Source organism: Calonectris borealis, chromosome 3, assembly GCF_964195595.1.
Source record: "Calonectris borealis chromosome 3, bCalBor7.hap1.2, whole genome shotgun sequence".
Lineage (NCBI taxonomy): Eukaryota > Metazoa > Chordata > Aves > Procellariiformes > Procellariidae > Calonectris > Calonectris borealis.
Window position 1 is genome coordinate 46,372,755 of NC_134314.1, and position 26,071 is coordinate 46,398,825.

Consider the following 26,071-nt stretch of genomic DNA (forward strand, 5'->3'; position numbering starts at 1 on the left):
CAAGGGTGTCTACTTTTCATTACTCTCTTTGTGCAGGACAGAGGCAGTCAAGACTTTTGGAGAGCAAGGTTAAGATGACTTATTCTTCATCCTCGACAGCAGCTGGTAGCCCCACAGCAATATAACTAAGCAGCTGATACAAGATGTACAAGAAAAGCGTTTGGCACTGCCAATTCAGGTTATCATCGGACTCATCAAATTGCTCAATGCCGATCACAGTTTGAAGACTAGTTTTTAACTACAGGTCTAGAGGTGTCCACTTAACTTTTGATAGCACTGGATGAGGTACTCCATCACTACAAAACTGTCAGATGATCACAGCCAGATCACTCTACTGCAGGGTGGAAACCCACCATGTCAGTCAAGTGGAAAGGATGTGGGCAGAGAAGGAAATTATACTTGTAGGCAGGCAGCTCGGTATGTAATGGGTAAAAGAAAGCTCAGAACAAAAACTTCAAGAAGCACACCCTCATGTACTCAGTGACACACTTACATCATGCTTCCTCTTCCAAATTATTATAACACAGCAGATATGGATCCAACTCTTTTTTTTTAAAAAAAAAACCAGAAATTTACTTTCTGAAGTATGTTTTACACCCCACAAACACAGCCACTCATCAAACAATGCTTTACATGGGCCAGTAATTTTATGGAACCCTTGAAAACTGACAATTTTCATCTTCTACGGGGTCCTCTGATTCTGTAACAAGGGAATTGCCAAACAATAACGGAGAGACTAAGAAAAGGACAGATGGGTAGCAAGCCACAGGACCTACCACCTGAAAACAGCATCTAGGGTATATATAACATCCATTTTGTAACAAATTAATGACACACAGTTCAACAAGATTTCTTTCAGAGGCTTAGACTCCTCCAGTCCTGAAGCTATTGTGGTGATAAATAATCTATAACTGAAACAAGAAGTCCTCCCTCACAAGTTTGTAAGTTCTAACAACTGCAGAGAGAAACCAGTACAGTACTGTCAACACTGGTGACTGCAATGCAAGATAAGACATTGTCATCCCTACTTCGGCAGGTGCCTGTATATAGCAAAAAACCTCAAGCTTTTACACACCTTTGTTGAAGCAAAGTAAGTTCCTTTACAGCATGCACTGCTAACCTGGCAGCAATACTTCTACACCCTTCACAATGCATGTACAAGCCAGACATCTCTGTACTTGGGAGATGACAAAGGATATAATGAGAGTATCTCTTGTTCATTCACATCATAGAGAAGACCCACTGTTCAAGGTTACTCTTGCAAAGCTGAGCACTGACCTCAGGCCTCTAACAGCTTCAGACCTGTTGTCACACTTCTTCAAAAGGACAAAAACATATTAAGCGTTTATATAGCTTATAGTAACAGGATGGCCCTACATCAGCCGCCAAAATTTAGAGCACATACAGAGATTTATAACTTTCTCTGTACTCCTGCACTGTGAGAGACTAGCTCTTTAGTTCAGACAACAGCGACTTCTGCACTTACATGGGAACACCTGGCAACTCTACCTCCAGATGGCCCGATGTGGTTCTACTTGACAACTCTTTCTTTTAACCACAGACTGTAATGGTTCCCATATTCAGACAAAGAAATGAACACAGTTTCCTTGCTGTTGCCAAAAAAGCTGAGTAACTCCTTCGCATGTATCGCATCACCTTGTACTGACTCGTTTACAGCAGAAGACAAACTTTTCCCCCTCCTACTAAGCATTCCTATGAAGGAAGATAGCGGGGTCTGGAAGGTGGATATTAAAGTTTTTGGTAACATCTTGCAGATAATTCAACTGGATATCCTCTGGAGAGCACCTATCCGAACCAAACATGCGGTCTCACTGGGAAAGGTTGACTACAAATCTCCTTGACTCAGGAATACTGGTAAGCACCCAGGGAACAGAACAAATTCCTTTTCCACGTTCGCACGTTATTTTTCCACAAAAAAATCAATAAGGTGTTAAACTGAATTCAAACGTGAATTCAAATGATAAAGGAAAAGTGTGGCAACAAACCTTTACTGCCAGCAGAGAGGCAACAGCAGTAGCAGACTATCCGTAGGCTTAACACAGACGAACTATTCATTGGGCAGCTGAACTATTCTGGTGTAGTGAAAAGGTCAGAACCACTTTGTGGGCAGACACAATGCCATTGTAGTAGAAATGCATGGAAGTGGGTGGTCAGGAGAACATTCGTGTTGATGAAAGACTTCATTCACTACACTGTTTGGAAATTTTTCATGTCTGAATAGGGAAATGTGCCCTTGATAATCTAGCTACAAAACAGATTTCCTTAAGGATATGCAAAACACATCACCTCCTGTGGAGATATACATCAAGTCTCTCCAATTTGTACTAGGTGGAGATAAGTTTTTATCTGTTCATCCTCCTTTCCCATGTTGGTCAGAAAGCAACTTTCTCAGAGATGAGTAAAACCGTATTTCATGGTAGACGAGTGTACTAGCTATACTGGAGTGACAATCTGAAGCCATATGGCAAATTTTTTGTAATGAGAAATGCTGATAGCCTTAAACTTGCTTGGAACATTATTCAAGTTGAGGGCTCTCAGTTCTTTCCAGCATCTCTCTCAACCTAAATGTAGTATTTTCATTAAAATTATTACATATTAAAAATACGCAGTGCAGCTACTTTCTTCCCTTTAATTTAAATCTTCCTTTTTCAACTAATCCTGTGAAAATAAGTCAGTAAAAAGCATGAAGAAATTTCTCCCACCTTGATGTCAGAAATATCCCTGCTGTCCTACATTATTTTAAAAAGAAAACCTCATATTCCACCATAAAAAGTATAAATTCAGTATCATGCAAAACTACATTTCTCAAAGTCCTTACCCAAGAGTCCAAAGTATATTTACTTTAGATTTCTAAAAATATTTTTATCTATAGAAGCTGTAGAGGATTAGAAATTTAAGATTTGCTATGCTTTTTGCCCCTCATCACTTCCTTCCCACCGTAGAAGAAAGTCCATTTTAAGTTTTGCTGCTAATTACCTTTTCCTCTTTAATGAGTCAAATTCACTTCCTGGTAAAAGTGACAAAGAAATTCAATATTGCTTGGTGTATCTGTATTGCGCAAAAGCAGAAATCTGTTTATTGGTCACAGACTCGCACTATAAATATACACAGAAATAAAAACAAACAAAAGCAGAAAAAAGGAGAAGAAATTGGATCTTCTGATAGTCAAAAGATAAAGATTTCAGTTAAAAAAAATAATGGTCACGAAACTAAAAATTACTGGAAAAATCTCACACTTAAATCTCAGTTTAAGCAATTCGCACTAAGCAGTCAAATTACACGGTTGGTATAAATCCACCGGATTCTAAGTCAGAAACTCACTGTAGTGAGTAAAACTTCCCTCCATTTTTTTTCATATGCTAAATAATTTTTAAAAATATTTGTCTAAAAATATCTAGAGGACCATTTTGTCTTAAGGACTCCTTTTTAACTGCAAGGCTCTTGAGTCACAGTAGGAAATATACCAATAGTTCTACATTTTCTTACCCAGTATATCCAGCTGCCGTAAATGCGTACAGTTAGCAGCAAGCTCCTCAATATCTGTGTCACACACAGATCTGTTGGCTGTAAGGAAGAGCTTTTGCAAGTTTGGGAGTTTACGTGCAAGGTTTGTGAAACAGCCTGTACTGCTCTGTAACGTAGGGCACCAGCCGAGATCAAGTTCTTCCAAAAGCTGGCAGCCTGAAGCCAATTCTGCTATTCCACTTTCAGTTATGTTTTTACATCTCCACAAATCCAGACTGCGAAGCTTTTTGCATTTTGCTCCCATCATGCTTGCTATAAGATCATAGTCTTCAATCTGCAAGGAAAGCAAACACTTTGTCATGTATGCCATCTTTCCAGACATACATAGGTGTTTCAAGATTTGCTTGCTAACACACCTACGGATCTGTCTTGAGCATTTGTCATTTCTAAAGAGCTTTGAAAATTATTCATTGTACAGTGAGGTCTACTTTTACAAAAGAAAAATAAAATAAATTTCCTATCAACCCTCAAACATAGATGTTTTTAAATTCACGTAATTCTAAAGATCAGTGAAAATGCAGTGAAAAGTTCATTTTCTTTGAAAACGCCTTCTTTCTACTGCACAGTTGTTTTTCCTTCAAAAGATGATTAAAACTGTTTTTATGACTATAGGCACTGCCACCATAACCACATGAAGATTGAAGAATGTGCTTATTTCCATTCTAGTTTGATCAGTTGCTGCATCTCATAGAATCATAGAATGGTTTGGGTTGGAAGGGTCCTTAAAGATCATCTAGTTCCAACCCCCCTGCCATGGGCAGGGACACTTTCTACTAGACCAGGTTGCTCAAAGCCCCATCCAACCTGGCCTTGAACACTTCCAGGGATGGGGCATCCACAACTTCTCTGGGCAACCTGTTCCAGTGCCTCACCACCCTCATAATGAAGAATTTTTTCCTTATACCTAATCTAAATCTACCCTCTTTCAGTTTAATTACCCCTTGTCCTGTCACTACATGCCCTTGTAAAAAGTCCCTCTCCAGCTTTCTTGTAGGCCCCCTTCAGGTACTGGAAGGCTGCTATAAGGTCTTCTCGGAGCCTTCTCTTCTCCAGGCTGAACAATCCCAACTCTCTCAGCCCGTCTTCATAGGAGAGGTGCTCCAGCCCTCTGATCGTCTTTGTGGCCCTCCTCTGGACTCGGTCCAACAGGTCCACGTCCTTCTTATGTTCGGGGCCCCAGAGCTGGACGCACTACTCCAGGTGGGGTCTCACTTAGAGCGGAGTAGAGGGGCAGAATCACCTCCCTCGACCTGCTGGTCACGCTTCTTTTGATGCAGCCCAGGATGCGGTTGGCTTTCTGGGCTGCAAATGCACATTGCGGGGTCATGTTGAGCTTCTCATCAACCAACATCCCCAAGTCCTTCTCCTCAGGGCTCTCAATCCATTCTCCACCCACATTTGTGCTTGGGATTGCTCCAGCCCATGTGCAGGACCTTGCACTTAGCCTTCCTGAACTTCATGAAGTTCGCATGGGCCCACCTCTCAAGCCTGTCAAGGTCCCTCTGGATGGCACCCCTTCCCTCCAGCGTGTCGACCGCACCACACAGCTTGGTGTCATCAGCAAACTTGCTGAGGGTGCACTCAATCCCACTGTCAATGTCGCCGACAAAGATGTTAAACAGCGCCAGTCCCAATACCGACCCCTGATGAACTGGTCACTGGTCTCCACTTGGACATCGAGCCATTGACTGCAACTCTTTGAGTCCAATCATCCAGCCAATTCCTTATCCACCGAGTGATCCATCTGTCAAATGCATGTCTCTCCAATTTAGAGATAAGGATGTCGTGTGGGACAGCATCAAATGCTTTGCCCAAGTCCAGGTAGATGACATCAATTGCTCTTCACTTATACACGAATGCTGTAACCCCGTTATAGAAGACCACCAAACTTGTCAGGCTTGATTTGCTCTTAATGAAGCCACGTTGGTTGTCACTAATCGCCTTCTTATTTTCCATCTCCGTATGGAAGTCTTATTAGTTACCTTGGGCAAGCCAAAGGGACTGAAACAGGGTCCCACTACACAGGCAGAAGGAATGAAATCCACTATCAAAAACCATAGGAAGACAAGGACTGTTGGAAAAATGTAGTCACACTGCCTTCCTCTTCTGTTCATCAGTCAAAGCAGGGAAGGCTGAGCCAATTCTGCTTTCTCACTTGCTTCTTGAATGACAAGGAAGGTCAGCTAAGTCTCCCTGATGAGTGATCTGGCATGTCTACCACCAGGAACAGCAGCAAGCCAGAATCCCACTACATACAGCCCTGGCACGCACATGCAATACAGCTCAGATGAGTGCCCTGCAGGAATTGCTGCTGTCCCTGTATTCTCTTTCTTTAAACCAATGAGTGCGCCCAGCAAGTCTATGACTCAAATAGCTTTTGTTGAAAATATTTCTCTCATGGTTATTACTGTAGGGTCAGACACGAGCATTAGTCTGCTAGGAATGATGATTTGGTCTGAATAAAAATAAGTAAGTCTTGATTAGTTTTGGAAAGAAAAAGTAAGTATGCATATAAAGAATGCCCCAAAATTTAGGAAGAGGCTGAAGAACTATGAGAAAGCCTACAACCTATATTTTAGGCCTACTAAACTAGTATGTAACCCTTAAGTATATGACTAAGCTGCATTCATCTTGGACCTTTCAAGAGAGTATAGTATGATGTCAACTTAGCATTTAACACGTCTGTGGGAAACATAAACCTAGGTCTAGTTCCAAAGCAAGCGTGCACACACGCGCAACCCCCACCCTGGCACGGTGTAAGTACTCACCATGACGCAGCTGCCCAGGCTGAGGTGCTGCAGCTCCGAGCAGAAGTTCAGAATACTGAGCAGGGCTGTTTGCTGCCACGGGGGAACACATCAGAAGGAAATATGGAAAGTGAAACAAAGAGAAGAGGTCAATTAGACATTAAAGGCTGTCACCACATTTCCTGAAATACAGCTCAAAACTCTGTTACAGACACCACAAATGCCACTTAATGAGTCCCTGGGTACTCTGCCATTGATTGGCTTAAAGCAAGGGTAATCGTTACAAACCTTTATGCAAGTCACTTTGGATGTGGTTTTGCGTTGCCCTGAAGATACCTACACACCCATGACCTACCCGCTCATTTCCCATAGGAGAGCTACTGAAGAAGTGTGGCAAGTTCAAATAACAGCCAAGGCCAGCCCGAAAACACGGAGGGCTGGCAACATACGAGAACAACAGCGGAGGTTCTGACATTCGCTGATCGGCTGCGGCCTGATGGAACTGCCAATAGAGCTGCGCAGCATCAGGACCGAGCTGGCGACTTTAATGTCAAAGGAGTCTCCGTGCTGACAAGGATGCTGACAACCATTGAGCACCTGTCACTACTTGCATGCAGACTGAAACAGATATAACGTGTATTTTACAGTCATGTTCCTGCCATTTAACATGGCCATTCTTTTCAGAAAGTATTGCACATTGCTCAGCCTGAAATTGGACTGGAACATCAGATGCATCTTACAAAATGTAAAGTACACGGCTGTTCTGTTCCACAACAAGGGCAACTTCATGGGTTTTTATTTGTGTTTCTAAGATACGGAAAAGACTCTTCTGCATTGTCTGTAGCCATATTTTGTTTTATAGTTGGCAATACACACAGTGCAAAAAAGAACATAGTCTGGGATTCACATCACAAATAGCTGTGCATCATACTTAAAACATTCACCACTTCCTTAGGACTTTGTAATCTGTATGAACTTGAAAATGGGAATAAGCTTCACAACGTATCAACAATAGAAGTCTGTGGATGTCTACAGGACATACAAGTTTCTAACGAAAAAAACCCAAGCAATATGTAAGTGACAAAATAATCTACTGCTAATAAGTGGAATTCCTACAAGAACACTAGTCAACAATATTTGTACATAACGGTAGTATAATTCTTTTTTTTTTTTAAATATAAATTTACTTGTTTGCAGAAAGTTTACAGTAAAATGCTTTATTTAGTTTCCTCAGTCTGTTATATTCTAATGAAACTTGGCAGGAACATGATGTTTTGTCATACCACTGTGAAGAAATATCTGATCCCTTGCACTGAAAGGCTGGCAGACACAGAACAGGGACATAGCCTGGGGTACTCATGGAGACCATTTCAGACATCTAATTTAGGTGTCCCCAGGGAGCAATTAGAAATACGCAACACTTGATGTGTGTGGAACCCTCAGCTTCCAACTTGGCCTTCTAAGATTTGATTTCCCAGAGGCAGGCTAAAAGTAGACGCTATAAGTAAGCCTTCCTCACATATATCTTTGCAGAGGTCTTACAAAGCCACTGTCCACTTGCTTGCTTTACTTTCTTTCATGTTTTTAAAGAAAAAGGTAGCTAGGGAATTAAACAGAAGAGCATTAAAAAGTCATTATTATATAGGTAAACCTTGAGAACACTTTAAGGCTAGTAAATGTGTAAATATCCAATACATTTTAAATAACGTACTTATTAAGCAAATGCTTCATTTGGATCATTAAACCTGAATAAACGAGTAACTCCAAGAGAATGAGACATAGTCTTTACTATTTAACTCAGTGAAAGGTATGAGCTTTAGAACCTACACAGGTGCACAAATTAAAAGCAAAATCCCCAAACCTCTCTCTACAAACCTTAAATATCAGAGCTAAATAAATCAGTGTCTGACTGCACGCACAGTTCTAAACAGGGTTTCTGCAGGTATTCAGGTGACTCCACAGGAAAGCCTAATACCTTGATGCATTCCACCATGGTTTTTAGTAATGGTTTCCAGACTGGAATTTTAACACTGGCCTGAAAGGATGGGAAGCAGCACTATCTTTCCTTAATTGACATAAACAGCACAAAAGTGAACAGTCACTCTGACCAGCTCATAGGATGTGAGATCAATTCCATACTTCCTCTTTTTCAGAGAGGGGTGAAATAGGTAGGAAGACTAATATTCGTAGTTATCTTGATTAGGTAACTGAGCTACTTTTGTTAACTTGTACAGGAATTTGATGCACCTCTCAGAATACCTTTTTTAGTCCCTCTCTAATTTGAGACCATCCTTCCTGTATCGACGTGCACTGAGTCCACATTTCCAGAGGTCTTTCCACAACCTATAAAACCTAAAGTATTATTTTAAGCAACTATTTAAAAAACCCGAACAATTAAATAAAGCACTAGGAATGTGGGTAATAGAAGGGAGTTTGGTAGAACATTGTGTTGTACCATCACAAATCATGCCAAGTTAAGCCCAAGAGTAAACAACTACTTACTCAACATCAATTATAGCAGCTATATTAATTCCTCTTCTGGGGTGCATACATGCCCACACAGAACAAATCAGACTTATTTCAGAAGCAGTGTCTGTTCTTCTGTAACTGAGGTGGGGTTTGCATATGTCAAAAGAGAAGAAAAAACCCTTTGTGCATGCCTATCTGTGCCTCAGTCAATTGAGAATCCAGGTGGCAAAGGACATGAAAATAGCATGAGAGAATGGCAGCTCACAGAATCCATATGCACTACGTATAGGAGGACTATCATTGTAATAACCTGTCTGTTTCAAGCCATCTGTCTGTACAATTCATCTCTCTGACTTGCAATACAAGATGAGTGGTACAGTCCTATTTAAGCAAAAGAGAAGAGCAAGGCAATCACCTGACCCTGAAGCTGTAACACAGGCCAAACTTTGTTAGAGGGCTTTACAAGAGGAGCTAAGAGGCCACCTAGATTCTGGATCAGCAAGCTTTAACCTGGAGAGAGTCTAATTTCACTTTCTCAGCCAAGCAGAGATAGTCAAATCAAAGATTACCCATGTAATACTATTCTTGAGGCTAGTAGCCAAGATATGTATAGTTTGGAGATTTTTTCAGTTTCCCCTGAACCAAAGGTAAGGTTTGGTTTTGCACCTGCTCCCCTTTACAGAGACTGAGAAAAGAGAAGAGTGGACGATTAAAAAAAAAAAAAAAAAGAAACACAACAAAAAAAACCTCAAACACCAAACCAAACCAAACAAGCCCCACCCTGGAAACAACCTTAAAGTAAGAATTAATTTTTTTTTTGTGGAGTAATGTATGGCATGGCTTTAGTGGTCTAAATTTCTTCTGCCATCCAAGCCAGAACAAACACTACTAAAATAATCAATTTTTATAAGATGGCACAGGCAACAGGAAGAGTTCCAAAGGGGCTGAATAAAATGGTCTACCCTATCCTCCATTCCCAGGAAAGGTGTTTACAGATGAGGAAAACATACAGCTGAGACCATGCAGGAGCCGCTTTAAGAGAGAAGACTCTTGATGTCAAACTGATTAGAAGGATATGATACTGCTGCTAAACACAACCTTACGGAGCAGATTACAGAAATATTTTAAGGCATGGCAGTTAGTCCTAAACCTCAGAAAAGGGAAGCAGACTGCCTGAAGAGTCTCTGAAGACTTTATGAACAGGTCAGACAAACATCTGTCAGAAAGGACATCGACAGAGTTGATCCTGCCTTGGACAAGAGAAGAGATGAGATTACCGCTTGAAATCCTAACTTACTCCACATGAGACAGGTGAGAGGTCTGTCCAAACATGAAAGTCTTCCACTCTGCAATACAGGCCAGCCTGGAAGACATTTACGTATTGTGTATACTTCAATTAAATAGCTGATACTGGACTAACTTGTATCCTACCTGTCTTTGTAAAGACTTTAGACATCACACTTAAGTTTTGACTTAGATGTTGCAAGAGTGTTGCTGGTTTGAACAGACAACCCATCAGTGGAGAAACCAAATACTGGTGCCAGAGTAATACACTTGGCCAGACTGAATCTTGCTTGACTTTTTTCAGGACTTTTTGCATTCATGATCCAGCAGGAAGTGCAAATCATTTCTGACGTTAGTATGGTAAGGGAAGCATCCAACAGATAGCCTGAGCTCCATAACCGTTCAAACAGAAAACCCTTCTGTTTGTGGCAGATGTGGCTCACTGTGAAAGATGCACTTTGAATATTTCACTCATTGCAGTTTCATTGTCAAGTAGTCCAAGATTAAAAAAAAAAAACAAAAGGTTTTAAAAAATACACTATATGCACTATAATATGGCTATCACATAATGGCTGCACTATAATAAAAGGCATGAAAATAAGTGCACCACAGTGTGCCTCTGGAAGATTAAAGGAAGAGCTTCAGAAAAACAACAAAGTTTTAGGGTTGGGTTAGGGAAGAAACAGCCTGCACCTTTTTATAAACTTTCTTTTTATAGAGAAATCTTAAAAACGACTTTTAAATTGTTACTTTTTATGCTGGGAACAAACAACGGGCTGTTTTTTCTCCTTCTCAGAAGAACTGTGTCTGACATAAGTTGGGAATTCTTCCAGCCCCTCAATGAAACAACTTTAGAGCCTAAATCTTTTACAAGACCTTTATTCTCCTGCAATTTTTTCTTCAAATTTTTCAATTAAGTGAATGCTGAGAGAAAGTAATTTTAAAGTCTCATTAAAGACTGCTTCCCCCTTCTTTAAATATGGTTTCCCTTGCTTGCTACATTTTTAATCACAAAGTTACTAATTCTCCAGTTAATCACTTTGTCCAAGAAAAAACTGAATTATGCAAGACTTAAATTTTGGTTTTTTTAACATTAAAAATTTAAGTTAGGGGTAGAAAAAAATTTCCTTTAATCCCTGCCCCCCACAACTGCATTATATGAGAGGACAACCAAAGTTGTATTATTTTTTCTTATCATTTCCAAATGACGACCTCATCTCTAGCCCTCCCTGCCCTATTTCCCCCAAACCCTGTTGTCTCCACTTATGTTCAAATACTTATATAACGTTAGTTGCAGGCAGGTATCAGATAACATACCTACATTTGCAAGCTCACCACAACAAGAATATTGCATTTTTCCACAATATCAATGAATTAATATAATAACGTTCCTAAAGACCACAATTTCTTTTTCATATTTCAGTTACTTATCTCTCCATCAAAAAAATGCATCTTGAAGAGTCTTTGAGGTGAGTTCCTTTGCATATAAATTTATGTGGTTCCATCACAGTATTTACCCATGTTTCTAGGTAGCATTTTCATCTTACTCTATAAACTGTAAAAAATATTTGCTTTTAGGTTAGAAACAGGGTCTTTAGGACTATCTTAAGCAATTGTACTGGATAACATATTTGGAAAAGCTTGTTCCACAAATCATCACCTTTTGGATTAAGGAAAGCATCAAAAGATAAGACAAATAGGAAAAGCATCAAAAGATTTGATCAGCCAGCTAATAAAGAATTGTGGAACTCCGAATATCCAGTAATCAATCAACAACTATCACATGCTGTTTGTATGCAAATCAAATTTACATTTCTCAACACATTTAGCTAAAAGTTGATACAGCAATTAGGCAATTACTATAGGACATCAGTATACATTTGATACTACGTAGTTATGTTTTGGGAGCTTATTTATCTGACAGAACACCTGACAATATTATTCCATTTAATAACAACTAATAATCTCAGTAAAAATCCAAGACAGAAAATTCAACCTTGCCTGAATGAGGAGAGGTAAATGTGGTAAAGAGGAGGTAACTCTGCAGGGTACTCTAAGTATTCTGTCTTCCTAATGGAAGTCATAGTCAATGACTTTTGAACAAATTCCTTGAAATTCCTGGAACCTGAGAAACAGACGGAGAAGAGAACCGGAGAACTACAGACTAAGGTCAGGCCAATGAAATCTTCCATGTCTCTCTCAGCCCATCAATCACATCCATATTCTCGGAAGCAATCCCTCAGCAGAGAAATCAAAATATTCTCAGAACTGCACAGACAGGTTCCTCTGTCCACAATCAGGGCAGGAGCTTCCCTTTTGTTCCCAAAAGTTTTAAATTTACAGCAAGGGAGGTTGGGACCAGCTGACTCAGCCACACAAACGCACAACTGTGGGAACAGATTAGACCAGAACATCTCAAACTTCAGCACACACATCATGAGAGCTACTTCTACTGCTGCAGATACAAACCCCCTTCCTGGGCAACTGCCTTGTCCTGCACGCAAGTATTACTGCATACACATCACTGTGTACAAAATGACTTTGGGAATTCTCCTTATAGGTAACGCAAGGTCTCCAGCACACCACAGACTAGAATTCTCCTGTTGGAGAACCAAGTGAGACATATCACACATACAAAAAAGATAAAAAGTCTGAATCACATCTTTCTGGATGTAGTTACAAAGTAAAGATGATACAGAATTTAGCAAGTTAACACGCCAAACAGGTTAAGAACACTTTCCTTAAAATAATAACTAAAAAAATTTGCCAAGTTATCACAACTAAAACCAAACCTCTTAATGCTGAACATACACGCATGGAGAACCCCATGGTGAAACAAAAAGCTGATTATCGAGTCAATGGGAAAGCAGAGAGGAAGGAAACCACCACTTGCTTTAAGAAAACTACAAACAAGCTCTTGGTAAATCAAGAAGAGAAATCACACGTATGGTATTTACCACTTGACATTGAGATAATCATCTCACACAGGTTATTTATTGGGATCAAGTAATTTGAATCAAAAGGGTATCTGGAAGTTTTTACAGTCTGACTACTGGAATCGAGGCCAAACTTTCTGGAAGGGCAGACTAGCGACTGCAAGTTTATCTCCTTCCTAATTTCACACCAACAGTTCAAACCTCCTTTGGTAAGACCTGTCCTACTTAACAACAGCCGTACCCTGCTTTTCATCAAGAATATGTTTCTGAAGAGTGCAATTGTTAGTGATTCCGTGGGCAGCAAAGTAGTTTTCCCCCGTAAGAATTAATGTAACAGAGGGCATACATGCAGGGACCTAAGAAATACATGCTGGTTTAATACAGACAGGTCACACGTATATGTGATCATCACCTGAGAGATGTGATGGTTTTAAAGCTGGCTTGAAAACATCATCCACGTCATATGCAGTCTCTGGGTATTTCAATGGTGTGCATTAAGTTCCTACGTACATGCACCCACTCTGAATTCTTACAAGAAATACTGCTTTATCACTAACCAAATTCAGCTGCTTCATCTGCAAGACTGAACATCTGACAGAGACCTCCTAAGGGGAACACCCTCACTGTCTCTTTCAGGGCAGTTCCATCTCCATCATTATCACTATTCTCCTCAGATTACTCAAAGTCAGACAAACCAATCAAAGGCGAAGGATGGAAAAACAGGGTAATAATGACGGCTAGCAGAGCAAAATACCAGGTGACTGGCAGCAGAGCTCGAGCAATGGCCAGAGAAGCAACAGACAGCAGAGCATTGCTGTAGCTGGGCATGGCCCCACCACCCGGGAAGCAAGCCTTCCTGAAGCCCCTTCACCTCCCTCGGGGCAGGCGCTCTCACGCAACGTCTGGCAGGAGTTTTTCTGCCGAGCCTCACATCTCTCAACGTGAACCCTTCAGGCAGAAGGCGGCTGCTGTGGTCACTGCGGGGCCTCTGGAGAGAGCCCCTCCTCAAAAGGCCATCCAAAGGAAACATCCTGAACTGCATCCTTCACACGGCAGCTTCCCCTTTCATTACTACAAACTGACGTATACAACTTTTGCCAAAATATTTCAGAAAATGAACCAAATTACTTTTAATTTCAGGGAAAATATTTGAGACACTTCACTAAATGTTGATTCTGCTTTAGGACTTCCAGAAATACCTTAGTGAATAGCAACGGCTATGTGTTCTGTGTAAAGCGGAGACAAGAAATCTTGATGGCAGCACATCACTGGATTCCTTTTTTTAAGACTACAGCTATTACTATATGTGACTAAGCTATCTTTGGAATGGCAATTGATTTCCGTATGTAAAACCGGATAAAAGGAGGTTCTAGTAAGACTCCTTGAAAAATAAAAAATCAACAACCAATCCTCTCCCTCAGAATACTTTTTTTTCCTCCCTTTGGCATTATATAGCACAAGAAGAAAGTCAAAAATCAACTTTTTGGGTGTGGGGGTTTTTTTGGCACAGTCTGTGAAAGAACTATGTCAGAAATTACTTGGCATCTGCTACTCTAATACAGTAATTAAAAAACATGTCAGATGCAAAGCCAGAATTCTGTAAATTTCTATTAAACTGTTCATTTTGAAAGGTAAAACAGGGCAAATCAATGTTGCCAGAAAAAGGTAAAAAAAATCTACTTCATGAATTTCAAGGTATTGTACATCAGCATCTAAAAACCAACCTACAATCATAGAATCATAGAATAGTTTGTGTTGGAAGGGACCTTTAAAGGTCATCTAGTCCAACCCCCCCAACTAGTCAACCTACAATAGTCCCAAAAAGCAATTCTTCTCACAGAAAGAAGAATGTAATACAATAATGCAGAAACAAAAGGTATAGTAATGGTGAAATACAGTTCTTATCTAAACCTGCTCCAGCAAAGAAACTGTAAAATATGTTTCTGGTCTTTTTTCCTTTTCTCCCCCCCCACCCCTCACAGTATTTTAAGGCATCAAGATAATTTCAGTTATGTACTTGTTGGTACTACAATACTTTGAAACAACTATGTTAAAGATATGAGGGAATTTGAGACGTTTAGAGAGATGAGATTACACATGTGCATATAAACACATGGTTTAACTGGTTGAACCAGTTAAAAAGAACACAAAATGAATTTTAGATACCTATACAGTGCTAGTTTTAGTTTTCAGGAAAAGTTTTCATACCCGTTGGCTTCCCAGAAAGCACTCATTTTCAGATGACTACTAAGATTTTGAGTTCTAAGCATAAATACTTATCCTCAGTATCTTATTTTTGACAGAAAGAACACGTCTTGGGATAGTACACGAACATTCAATAACACACAAAATACATAATATACTTTTTCTGGAAACTAAAATTGGATCTAGATGTCTACAAAGCTATTCAAGTTGTTCATCTTCTTTTGGTTTCATCTATTTTCACTTCTCTGTATGTTAATTTTCAGTTAAATGAAATGTTACAGAAAATGGCAAGGAATCATATGCCAAATTAGAACTAAATGGTGGCCAAATTTGTTTTATGCTTAAGTCCTTCAGTTCCCTGAGCTAACTGGTGCCATTTCATGAGGAAGCTCATCCTTTACAAGGTAGTTTTTGCAGCCTTTAGGAAGAACAAGATACCCATGTAGTCCCAGACAGAGATAACCAAGTGTCCAATCATTTAGTTCACAGAAATGCTTATACCTCTTAAGCAAGCTTTCTTTAGCAATCCTTTTCTCAATTTTTCCAGAGGAAAAAGGCTGAGTTTTGTAACTAACTGAACTTCCTGCAACTTAGAAAAGGATGTTATCAAGGTACAGTATTTCAAGTCCTTATACACACCCCTATGTAGAGTACTCTATAAAGTACCATACATACCAGAGAATCTCAAAGTCTTCTGTACATGTATTCTCATACCACAGCTACAAAATGAGAAAGTTGCTGTTACGCAAATTTTACTGATGGGAAAAGTGTGGCATACAGATCTCACAACTGGCCATTGTCCTGGTCACAGATCAGGAGAACAAAGCTCATGGGTGAAATCCTCAATTAGTGCCATCAGCACCAAGTCAGAGAATCACAGAAGAGCTGAGTGTTGGAAGGGACTTCTGGAGACTGTTCAGCCCAGCCCACCTGGCCTCCCCAACCAGACTGAAAAAAGCTGTCAACAGATGTAGGAGCCAGTCCCTTTCACACCTTCTCAACTGATGTTTGCAGAAGGGGACAAACACACATACACACACACTGCCCTTTATTACCACAACCACAAGTATCTTTAAGTGATGCCTTCTGGATAGAGACATTAATGTAGACAATTTTCATTTATAGATTCAAAATAAAAATGGCAGCAAAAACATTTTCCTCTACAGTATAAGCTGGCATTAGAACAGGAAGTCTGTTCTCCCTTGAGCTTCCATCCAGCTATCACCTTGGAAGATACAACATGGAAAGAAACATGATGAAAAGGGTGAGAATTGGAATATACTTGTTAAAAATCAGCTCTCCCCCCTCCTTCCCTCCTTGCCCCCAATGTACTTGGATTATTGAGATGAAGAACTGGACAGTGATAAAACTTTTGCCTCCAAAACTTTATGACACAGGTTTAAAAACAGATGCAATATGAACGTCAGGTGAGAGAAGAACGAGAGTACATGGAAGTGAAGGTGGAATGAACCTTATTACTGAGTGCAGACGTAGCCTTTCAAAAGTCAAAACACTTGCCTCCTCACAAATAGGTGCAGTGTAATTTGCAAGCTGAGATTCAGGATGTAGAGGGGGACCTTTTTGTTCTCTACAGCTACTGGAAAGTGCCAGGGACACAGCAGGGATTGGGACACAGCAATACGGCAATTACTGAATTAATTCAATGAAAGTAATAGTCTCTGTAGTTAATTCAATCACTTATTTTGGTTTTGCTTCATTTGGTCAAATTATGCCCTCCCTTATGTCTGCAAATCTGTTTTACACTTTCACTCTTCCCCCTCACTCTTCACATTACAGGCTCAAATGACCAAATTCAGCAGGACATGGGATCAAAAGGCACCATCAAGGCCCTGTATTGCATGATTATTTGTCACCAGCTCAACCTCCTTCCAAGAATCTAGCTAAAGGTCTTCACTTTTTTCCCCCACTATTTGTTTGCAACATTTAATCCTGAAGATTTGTACCCAAGCCAATGAAGTTTTGTCCAAGCTGAAAAACCTCAGACAATAGCTCTCAGAAGTGTAACATAACCCATAACAGGTTATTTCTGAAAACTCTGTAGAATGATTTTATGGCAGCATTAACTCTTTCATTGCTCATGGCATAAGAAAATAAGAGCTGTTACATTTACTGCTAAGATTCTTATGCCTCTTCTTGGTATCTAAAATTTCCAATGTCCTCTCTTACAGCTGCCCAAGTTCCAAATTTGCTCTTGGTCAAAGATATCAGAGATTATAAGTTATAAATACAACACTTGCTTTAAAATGTGTGCAAAACAAAGTCCTTTGTCCATTGTCATTTGATTTAAATTTAGTTCATTTTGTATTTGAATTATAGTTGTAATACTATAATTGTTTAAAAACTTTTTCTTCACACATTATAAAGAATTCAGAATATCATGCAACATGAAACATATAATCTTACATTAAAATTTACACCTAGCAATAAGGAGACTGTCAAGTTCTCCTGCTGCAATTGTGGCTTTGGTTTCTTTAAAATACAGTTTTGGCTGCATTATTTATATGGATGGAATACTTCATGGTAAGCATTAAAACAAGATAATATTCATAGTCAAACCATAAAGATGTGCATTGCCAATTATTGTATACAGTAATACCTTCATTGTTCATTGTATTCTTTAAATGTATCAATGCCAACAAGTGCTTCAATTATGCTGTGAATACACTCTCAATGAATAAACATTAAGGAGTCATGTATTAGCATGTATTAGCAAATACCGAAACAACCACAAAAATCCCACAAGTATAATAGTGATCTTGAGCTAGCAGAAATTACATTTATAAAATGTTGGGATTAGTTTCTCAAAGCAGGTTACAGATTATTTCAAGCATATACATAATTGAACAACCTTTAAGAATGAACTTAAAGCACCAGAAAAATGAGTTGTATTTAGTAGGGAGGAGTATAATGATGCAGGACAATTTTTTTTTCTTTTTTTTTCTTGTTTGGCCTGGAACAAGTTACTGAAAGTCACTGGACTTTCCTCCTTGTAACAGAGAGGTTGGAATAATTCAAGGGTGTTGGAAGCTTCCCTTCAGAGGTTTGAAACTGATTTTGTACACAGAAATTTGCACTCAATAAGTCAAGGCAATAACATTATATATGGCCTTGAGAATCAGCAGGGTTAGGACCAAAGTCCATAAACTCCTCCAGATGGTGCAGCTATCTTCCAAAATAGCAATGCAGTGCTTTTGGTGCCAGAGATAGTAAGTAGCAGAACATCAGAATTGCCCACTACCCTAAAAACGTACACTTTGGAGCTTTGATCACAGAGACAATGGGAATATTTTTAAATACAAAACCTATGGAAAGAAAACAGTTAAAATAACAAGAAACTGTCATAACAATTTCTCAGATGATTACATAATACGTCGTAAATTTTATTAAGTTTCCGTTTTCCTCAAAATCTGTTTTTCTGTACCTAACAGGTAAAAATCATTAACAGTAGTCAATTTTCTGCAGAGTATTTTTTCAGAATTCATCCATTAGTGTCACAGAAATCATATAAACAGAAAAGTACAACAAATATTTTAAATCTTAAAAGCAATTTTTCTCTTTTTTGGCATTAAAAAAACCCCAAAAAATAAAAGGAAAGAGTACTGCAAGATGTAGTCTGAGTAGGGAGATCCTACACCTGAGCAGGTACATGGGAGTTTGCTTTCATTTAATCAAAATATCATTTCTTTTATTAAAATGTTAATACTGTACTTTATAAAGCACTATGCAAAACCACAAACAGCTTTATCAATATACTGACAAGAAGGATGGAGAATCTTCATCCCATATCCTATGTTATTTAATCACACGTCCAAATTCACAACCAAAAGAACAAGTTGTACTATTTACCCAGATGTGCTCTGACACAACACTGCATTTTCAACACAGATTGACAACTGTGGAGTAGGAAAATTACCCCTTTTTCACTGGCATCACAAATAACATGCAGAGAGGGGCCCTCCTTTAAAGTTAATTGGAGCATTAAGTTCTATTTTGCTTTTCTTGTTATCTTTAGTGTTGCCCTTTTTAAAAAAGACGATCATTTCCCTTAAATAATTCAACTTAAGCGTTTACCTTGATCAGCCATAACGATAAATTCATCAGACTGTTTAAAACCATAAAAGGTAGTCCCCCTCCTCATTTGATCTAATTTTACTATGCTTCAATTCCAGTGACTGTCTCTAATTGTGCAGTAAGATACATACAAAGAAAATGATGATACCCCATCGGAGAACTCATTTTGGTCAACTTTCTATCTACTTGTTTCTCTGTGTATTCATTCCCTCTTCACATTTTGCTAATTACCTCAAAATCCCCAGTAATATCAGAAGCATACCACCCTGGTTTTACATCAAGGCAGTTAACACAGGATGAACAGGGATGCCATCCTTCTGTCACAAAGAACGATAACACATTGATAATTATGGTAGGACTTGAACCTTTGCCATTCTAGAACATGATGCGAGAAGAAAATTTAGATCAAGAGACTTCATGCTTTATTTTGATTTTCTTTAGTTTATTTTTAAGGAAAAAAAGCAAACAACTGATTTATTTAGGAAAACAGCGGTCTAAATGGAATAAACAGATTTTTCTTTTGGTTTCTTTTTTTCGGATTTTGAGACAGAACTTTTACAGAGGACCATAACACACACATCAGCTCTGTTCTTCTCACCTTCTTACTTACTCTTACTTACTTTCTCTTAATAATCACATACTTGTTAGCAGTTAGCAGTTTTCCTTAGTGGATTCATGGCCTCAGATTCTTTTCTCTGAGCAGGTCAAGCTGGCAACAATACAATGCCAAGCTCTTGATTAAACATTAGCTTTGTTCCCTTGTTTGTTCCTTAGAAGCTCCAACAATGAAGAACCAGTAGTTGCAGAAATTTCACAAAAATCAAGAACGCTACTGTATTACAGTTCTCTGATAAGTTTTAGAGAAGTCTAAATCACTCCAGAGCATGCTTGATGAATTTACCTATCCCATCTTTTTTGCATCTAGACATCAGTTACTACTTAACATCTCTGTACCACTGAAGAGTACAGAAGGAACAGCAGCCTATTTTGTATATAAGAACAAAGATTTGCATTAAGAGAAGCTAATGGCGAGAAAGGTAATGTTATCTCTATAAATCTGTGACTTTTGTAACTCTAATCCTCTAATTCAAATCCTATGCTACATCTTCTTTCTTTCCCTTTTACTTTTCCACCTGTGATGCACAAAGTATATTGTTAAGTGGCTTCATATTAACAAGTAACACAAAAGCATCCTCTCCAATTTACCTAATTAAATTTCTAGAAATTTCTCTTCCATGGTTTGTTAGGAACAGTGCCTTTTGTTTATACTTATGTATAAAATGGAAGCGCAATCTTAAGTAAGCTTGATTATGAATGTATGTTCTTGTCAGCTACAAGCAGATGCATGTCCGTACACATGAAAGGCAGAAATGAATCTTCACAATTTAAGGACTTCAAAGTCAGGAAATCTTTAGCACCTACATTCAATCTAATTTCAAGTTCTGTTCAGCAAAGCGATAGCTGAGAAATGACAGTTACCAATCATTTTCAGAGCACACCTCAGCTGCTGCACTATTACAAACACCAAGTCTCAAACTTTAGAAGTTACCTGAGTAGAATCGAGCAGGTTATGATCAATCAGCAATAGAAAAAAAATGAAGTTATACAACCTTTACCTCTGATACAATGATCTTTTTTGCATCTGAAAAAGCCCTGTAAAGTACAGAGCACAGACTTAAAGTGAGGTAAGGAGATTTATCCAAGATTTACAGAAAGTCTAGTGAGATACAGCCAGAACAGATACACCCAAGGTACTGATTCAGAGCTCTATACAAAAGGCATTTCAAAGCAGAGCTCACCAATTTATATTATACTCTGAAGAAAATAATAATTGCTTCAATACAGAGAGCAACTACCACAAAGTAACAAGTTACTGAGGGGCACTGGCTTCATGCTGACTGCCTGCATACCCCACAGCAAATGCCAACTATTCTAGGCAGCCTACCCTTTAATCTAACTACCTTGCATTACCAAATCACCTCTACAGATAGCTAGACCTTGGACACAAATGTACATATGATTTACCAAAAAAAGGACAACAAGATGCAACTAACTTTGTAGCATGTCTTAGGTGTGAACTGCTTATAAATGAAATAAGGTACTATAACTTCAAGCGCCCCTTGGACATGTGGTAGACAGAACCAAGCCACATCCAGCACTCCCCAACACCCCCAATTATATAGCCAAATACAGTCTGTCTGGAGTATACTTCAAAACAAGAGAAAAGCTTTTACATTTGTGATTTCACTACATTGCTTAAAACAGCTGGTGAAAAATCACCAAGCTTCCACGCAAGTTAAAACATGCAGGCTTTTTATTTATTTTTGTTAAATCCAGAAGCTATTCTGAAAATAAAAAAAAAACCTACAGGTTTTGAGACTACCTTTGAATTTTCTTAATTTACTTTTGAATTCACATGCAAAATTCTAATTCACGTCTTCGTTAATGAAAAAAAAAAATACAACTTTACCGGGATTGAAAGTATTTATTGCAAAGGTTAAAAATACTTGTTCCTACCTCCACTTTTGTTCGGTAGAGAATGAGACGCTTTAGGCTGCCCACTTTGGCTATGTGGTTGAAAGCCTGAGGTGGTATTTTATCACATGATGAGAGATTTAATTCCTGAAGATTTGGACACATTTCAGTAATGACCTCCAAGCATGTTTCATTGAGAAAATGGCCACAAGACAACTCAAGACGTACTAGTTCAGAGCCACAAACTTTCAAGAACCTGTAAAAAACACATTTCAAGTGAAAAATAAACATACTTTCAGGTTAGAGTCTGAATGCTGTCAAAACCTTAAGCATGTAAACCAGGAAAAGTTCCTTTCAACAATGAAAGGAACCTACAGATCACAGCTCTTATGTCATCCCAGTTAACTAACAGAAAACATGATTAGGTTAAAGTAAATTAATCATAACCACTCTGAAGAAGTTACTTCTGAATCAAATCTGTACAAATCCAGAAGAGACCAAACTAATTAGGTTTTGAGTTAGAGAGCAATATTCAAAAACCAAAGGTAGTCTGAGAGTCAAGGCTGTTTCATCAACATTAACTTGATACTGTACGTAATCTAAATATTATACAATGTTTTGTACAAAGGAATAGTTGACTACATACATTTTAAGAAACACAAAAGTCTATATAATGCTATACATGGCATAAGGAGGCTAACGTCACTAAAGCAGCCTTAAAAAGCAATTCTACCTTGAAAACGAATTGCAAAAGAATCATTGGGGGTGAGAACAGTACAAAGAGAGCTTTTTATTAAATTAACATTGGTTTTGAAAACTCTGTTTTGGTTTAGAAAGTTGGAACGTGCTTCCTTCTTGCCATTTACTCTGAGACAATGGAGCAAAGAACAACACAGATAATGTTTGAAATGCTTTTAAACAGTCCCCAAAGCCAATTTTGACAATGGCCTGCAAGTTTCCACCAATAATTTCATATTTCTCTTTATCTCAGAAAAATCTGCAAATGTAAAAGTGAGGTTAAACAAATACTTTCAAATGGATTAAATATTCAGGAGAAGTATTTTAAGACTTTCAGAAAAACATTTCATTCCTTTCATTAACAAATAAGTCAAAATCAACACTTCGTAGCTGTTCTAGAACACAGAGATTCCTAAGGACTATTTCACATGACTTTCATTGGAATTATAAAAATTTAAGATATTAGAAAACAAAATATTCAAAATCAGAAACTTTGATGGTCTCTGCATGAATTACACCTTCTGTCAGAGACCTTGTGTCAGAAATTCAAGCTCCATTATATCTAATCCAAGCTTTAATCAAAACCACATAAGCTTATGTCCCTTTTTATTGCAAAGATAACCTTCAAACTGTGAATCAATCACTAGGCTTCTAAGTTTGATATTTAATAGGAAACAAAACCCCATACGTTTGCAGTGATTTTGTTATACTTTATTTTAAGTTTCTCTAGTAGAAAAAACTAAGTTCCTAACCTATGGGCTGCAATGAGTTCCCCTTTTTACTTCCTAGAATAATGGAGCTACTTGTGAGAGAGCATGAATTAGTTTCTCATAATAAATATTCTGATCTGCTCTATTACCAGTTCTATCCTACAAAAACTTTCACGCAGACATGCAGCTTTAGGTTCTGCCACTTTCACCGCAAAGTTAGCATTACTTTTTGGTTTAACTGATACAATAAAAATGCCAGAGAGACGTGACGCTTCTGCTTGCACAAAAACTCCTATTGCTACAATTAAACAGGTACTAGCCTTCCCAAGACTTTGCTCCTGATGAAACTTAGGATGAAATAGCTGCTGGTCTTAAAAGCAGACACATTCAGGGAGGCATTCCTCAAGGATACTAACAGTAGCATATGACTTGAAGTCCGTCTTTTAACATCCAAGTTTTCAAACCTCCTCCCTTCCTTATTTTTTTATTACTCGCTCAAATCATACTTGCCATTCATCATCACCTTTCTTTACTCCTTTCATCTTGCACATTACGTGGCCTTAATTTGATTATACAGATCCTATGCAATATGAAGGGGAAAGGAGATTCCAGGGTAGCATCACCATCCCTGGAGGTTTCCAAGAGTCACCTCAAACCTTGACTGACCTGATCTAGCACTGGGGACACTGGCACTTCAAGTGGGACCTTCAGCGGTCCCTAACATCCAACATTTCTATGAGCCTACACAAAAAAAAACCAAAGAGAGGGTCTGAGACATGAAAGGGGAGACATAAGCCCCAGAGCTACAGGGGTTCTGCTAAGTATGGCCTTCAAATCTACTTTTCCACTCTGCAGTCTCTCTTTAGAATCTATTTTAGCTTGTAAAATCAGAGTTTACCAAACACCAAGCACTTATTTGCTGTTTTCATACTGGATACAGTGAATTCACCTAAACTGGTAAGCCTTCTTATGGGAGTGTCAGAGCTGAAATGACAGGACAATTAACATCAGGTACTTAAACATTACACTGCTATTTTAGGCTAGCAATAGAGTTCAACACTGCCATGGAGAAACACAGGATGCAAATACTCTGGAAATCAGAGTAGAGACATATGGATTCATTGCTGATTACTAATTAGCCAATTCCTCTATTTAATGAGTGCTTTAACAATACATTCACACAGCTTCTTTCATCAACAAATTATCAGGTTTGTTTGAATGGTGATATTTTCCATAAAACCTTGTCAATCGCCACTTATTATGCGGCTAGCTTTTAATTTGCTAACGGATAAATATTTTATGAATTACTCTATTACAATAATGGATGTTAGGTTAACTGCCATATAATTTAACAGGGCTTGGCTGTTATAAATGTTGGTACAGATCAACGCTTTTCTCCTTCTAAGACTATTAAAAGTTAACATTACCAGGTCAGGGAAACACTCATTTAACCCCCTAGACTTGGAGAAGAACTCCAGGCTCACCAGCTTGAGGAGTTATTATCCTCATAACGTTTTATTTAAATTCATTACACTTGAAACCACAGGCAGAGCAAACACAGCGACAGCAACGAGCGTTGCACTTCATGGCTTTGCTGCCTTTTTGGAAAAGGTTATTTAGGAGACATTAAACAGGAAGGCAAGGGGGATAAGGGACATGCAGCAGGGTACAAGAATGAGCTGACAGGCATGAATTAAAGAGATGAACAGAAACAGGAGGAGGAATTTGAGGAAGTCACCAACCAGCACAGGGCAGAGAACATTAGGCAGAACTGCAGAGTTTTCTGAACAATCACAGCACCCCAATCTTTGTTTGCACTTAACAGGCTGCTCAGACAGAGGCTTTTGCCTAACGTCTTTCTACACGGATCTCCAAAGCCATATGGCAAGGTAGAACATGGGTTCTCATGCTTTCAGAACAAGTGTGGCATTGCCTTCATACTTCTGAGACTTAACAGACACTGGATGCCTGGCTCTGACTTAGCTCATTTGAAAATAAACAACCCCCAAAAAAGCACCTTCTACCCAAATCAACATTTCTTCACATACCTCTCCTTTAATCACTGAGGACTGACTGGTTCTTGTTTTCAGTCTCTCCTCCTTTCTGCACAGTCATCCACCCCTTTAGTTTTGCTTTTATTATCAATATTTTATACACACAATTTCTGAAGTGATTTCCCTTCATCCCTTCATGTTTGTTATGAAATATGACTGACTAAACAACCTCAAATAATGTGAACATGTACATTTATTTTGCTAGACACTGGATTGGGCCCTTCCCTCTAAGTTCATCCTCATTCTAGACTGCAGTATTTCAGTGGTTTTTTTGCTGGTTTTTTTGGTTGTTTGGTTTTTTGGTGTTGCTTTTTGGGGGGGGCGGGGGCATGTTTTTTGTTTGGTTTGGGGTTTTTTAGTTTGGGGGGTTTTTGTTGCTGTTTGGTTTTTTTTTTAAATAAAAAAGCAATCTCACTTTCCACCACCTTCTGCCTGCTCTCAAGAACTGCTGCTCATTTTCCCCTGCTTCAGCATCAGCTTTTGGGAAGTAAGTTAGGCCTAGTAAAATCCTTCTGAAACATCAAATGTATCTATTAGCGGTTAGGACGCTATTTGCTTATGCTGATGTTGGAGTCACTTAGTCTATTAACAACTTCCAATCTTATAATTCATGTCTGTTTCATAAGCATATCTGATGAGCTAAAGAAGATCCAAAATTAAAATATCAAGGTACAAGAGATAGCACCCTTCATGTCAGAACTGGCTGCATAAGATTTTCCAAACAAAATCCTCAAAATACCTTTAGACATACGTTTATGAGGGTACTGACACATCACATTGCTCCAATAGTTTCTAATGGAACTGCAACAGATCCA

The 26,071-nt window shown here is 38.7% G+C and overlaps 1 protein-coding gene across 17 annotated transcripts in view; it reads right to left on the bottom strand.

Moving 5' to 3' along the window:
- Positions 1 to 26,071, bottom strand: part of FBXL4 (F-box and leucine rich repeat protein 4) — a 71,641-nt gene that overhangs the window by 14,161 nt on the left and 31,409 nt on the right. For 15 of the 17 annotated variants that reach the window (XR_012672960.1, XR_012672958.1, XR_012672959.1 and 12 more), the window contains 3 exons: positions 21,797 to 22,010; positions 6,315 to 6,386; positions 3,508 to 3,820 (listed from right to left, as the gene is read on the bottom strand). Coding sequence is in view for 14 of the 17 variants with exons in the window: in XM_075145520.1 (XP_075001621.1) it covers positions 3,508 to 3,820; positions 6,315 to 6,386; positions 21,797 to 22,010 (599 nt within the window). In the remaining 3 variants the exon portion in view is untranslated. The remainder of the gene's footprint in view (positions 1 to 3,507; positions 3,821 to 6,314; positions 6,387 to 21,796; positions 22,011 to 26,071) is intronic. The other 2 variants (XM_075145532.1, XM_075145533.1) reach the window with 2 other exon arrangements.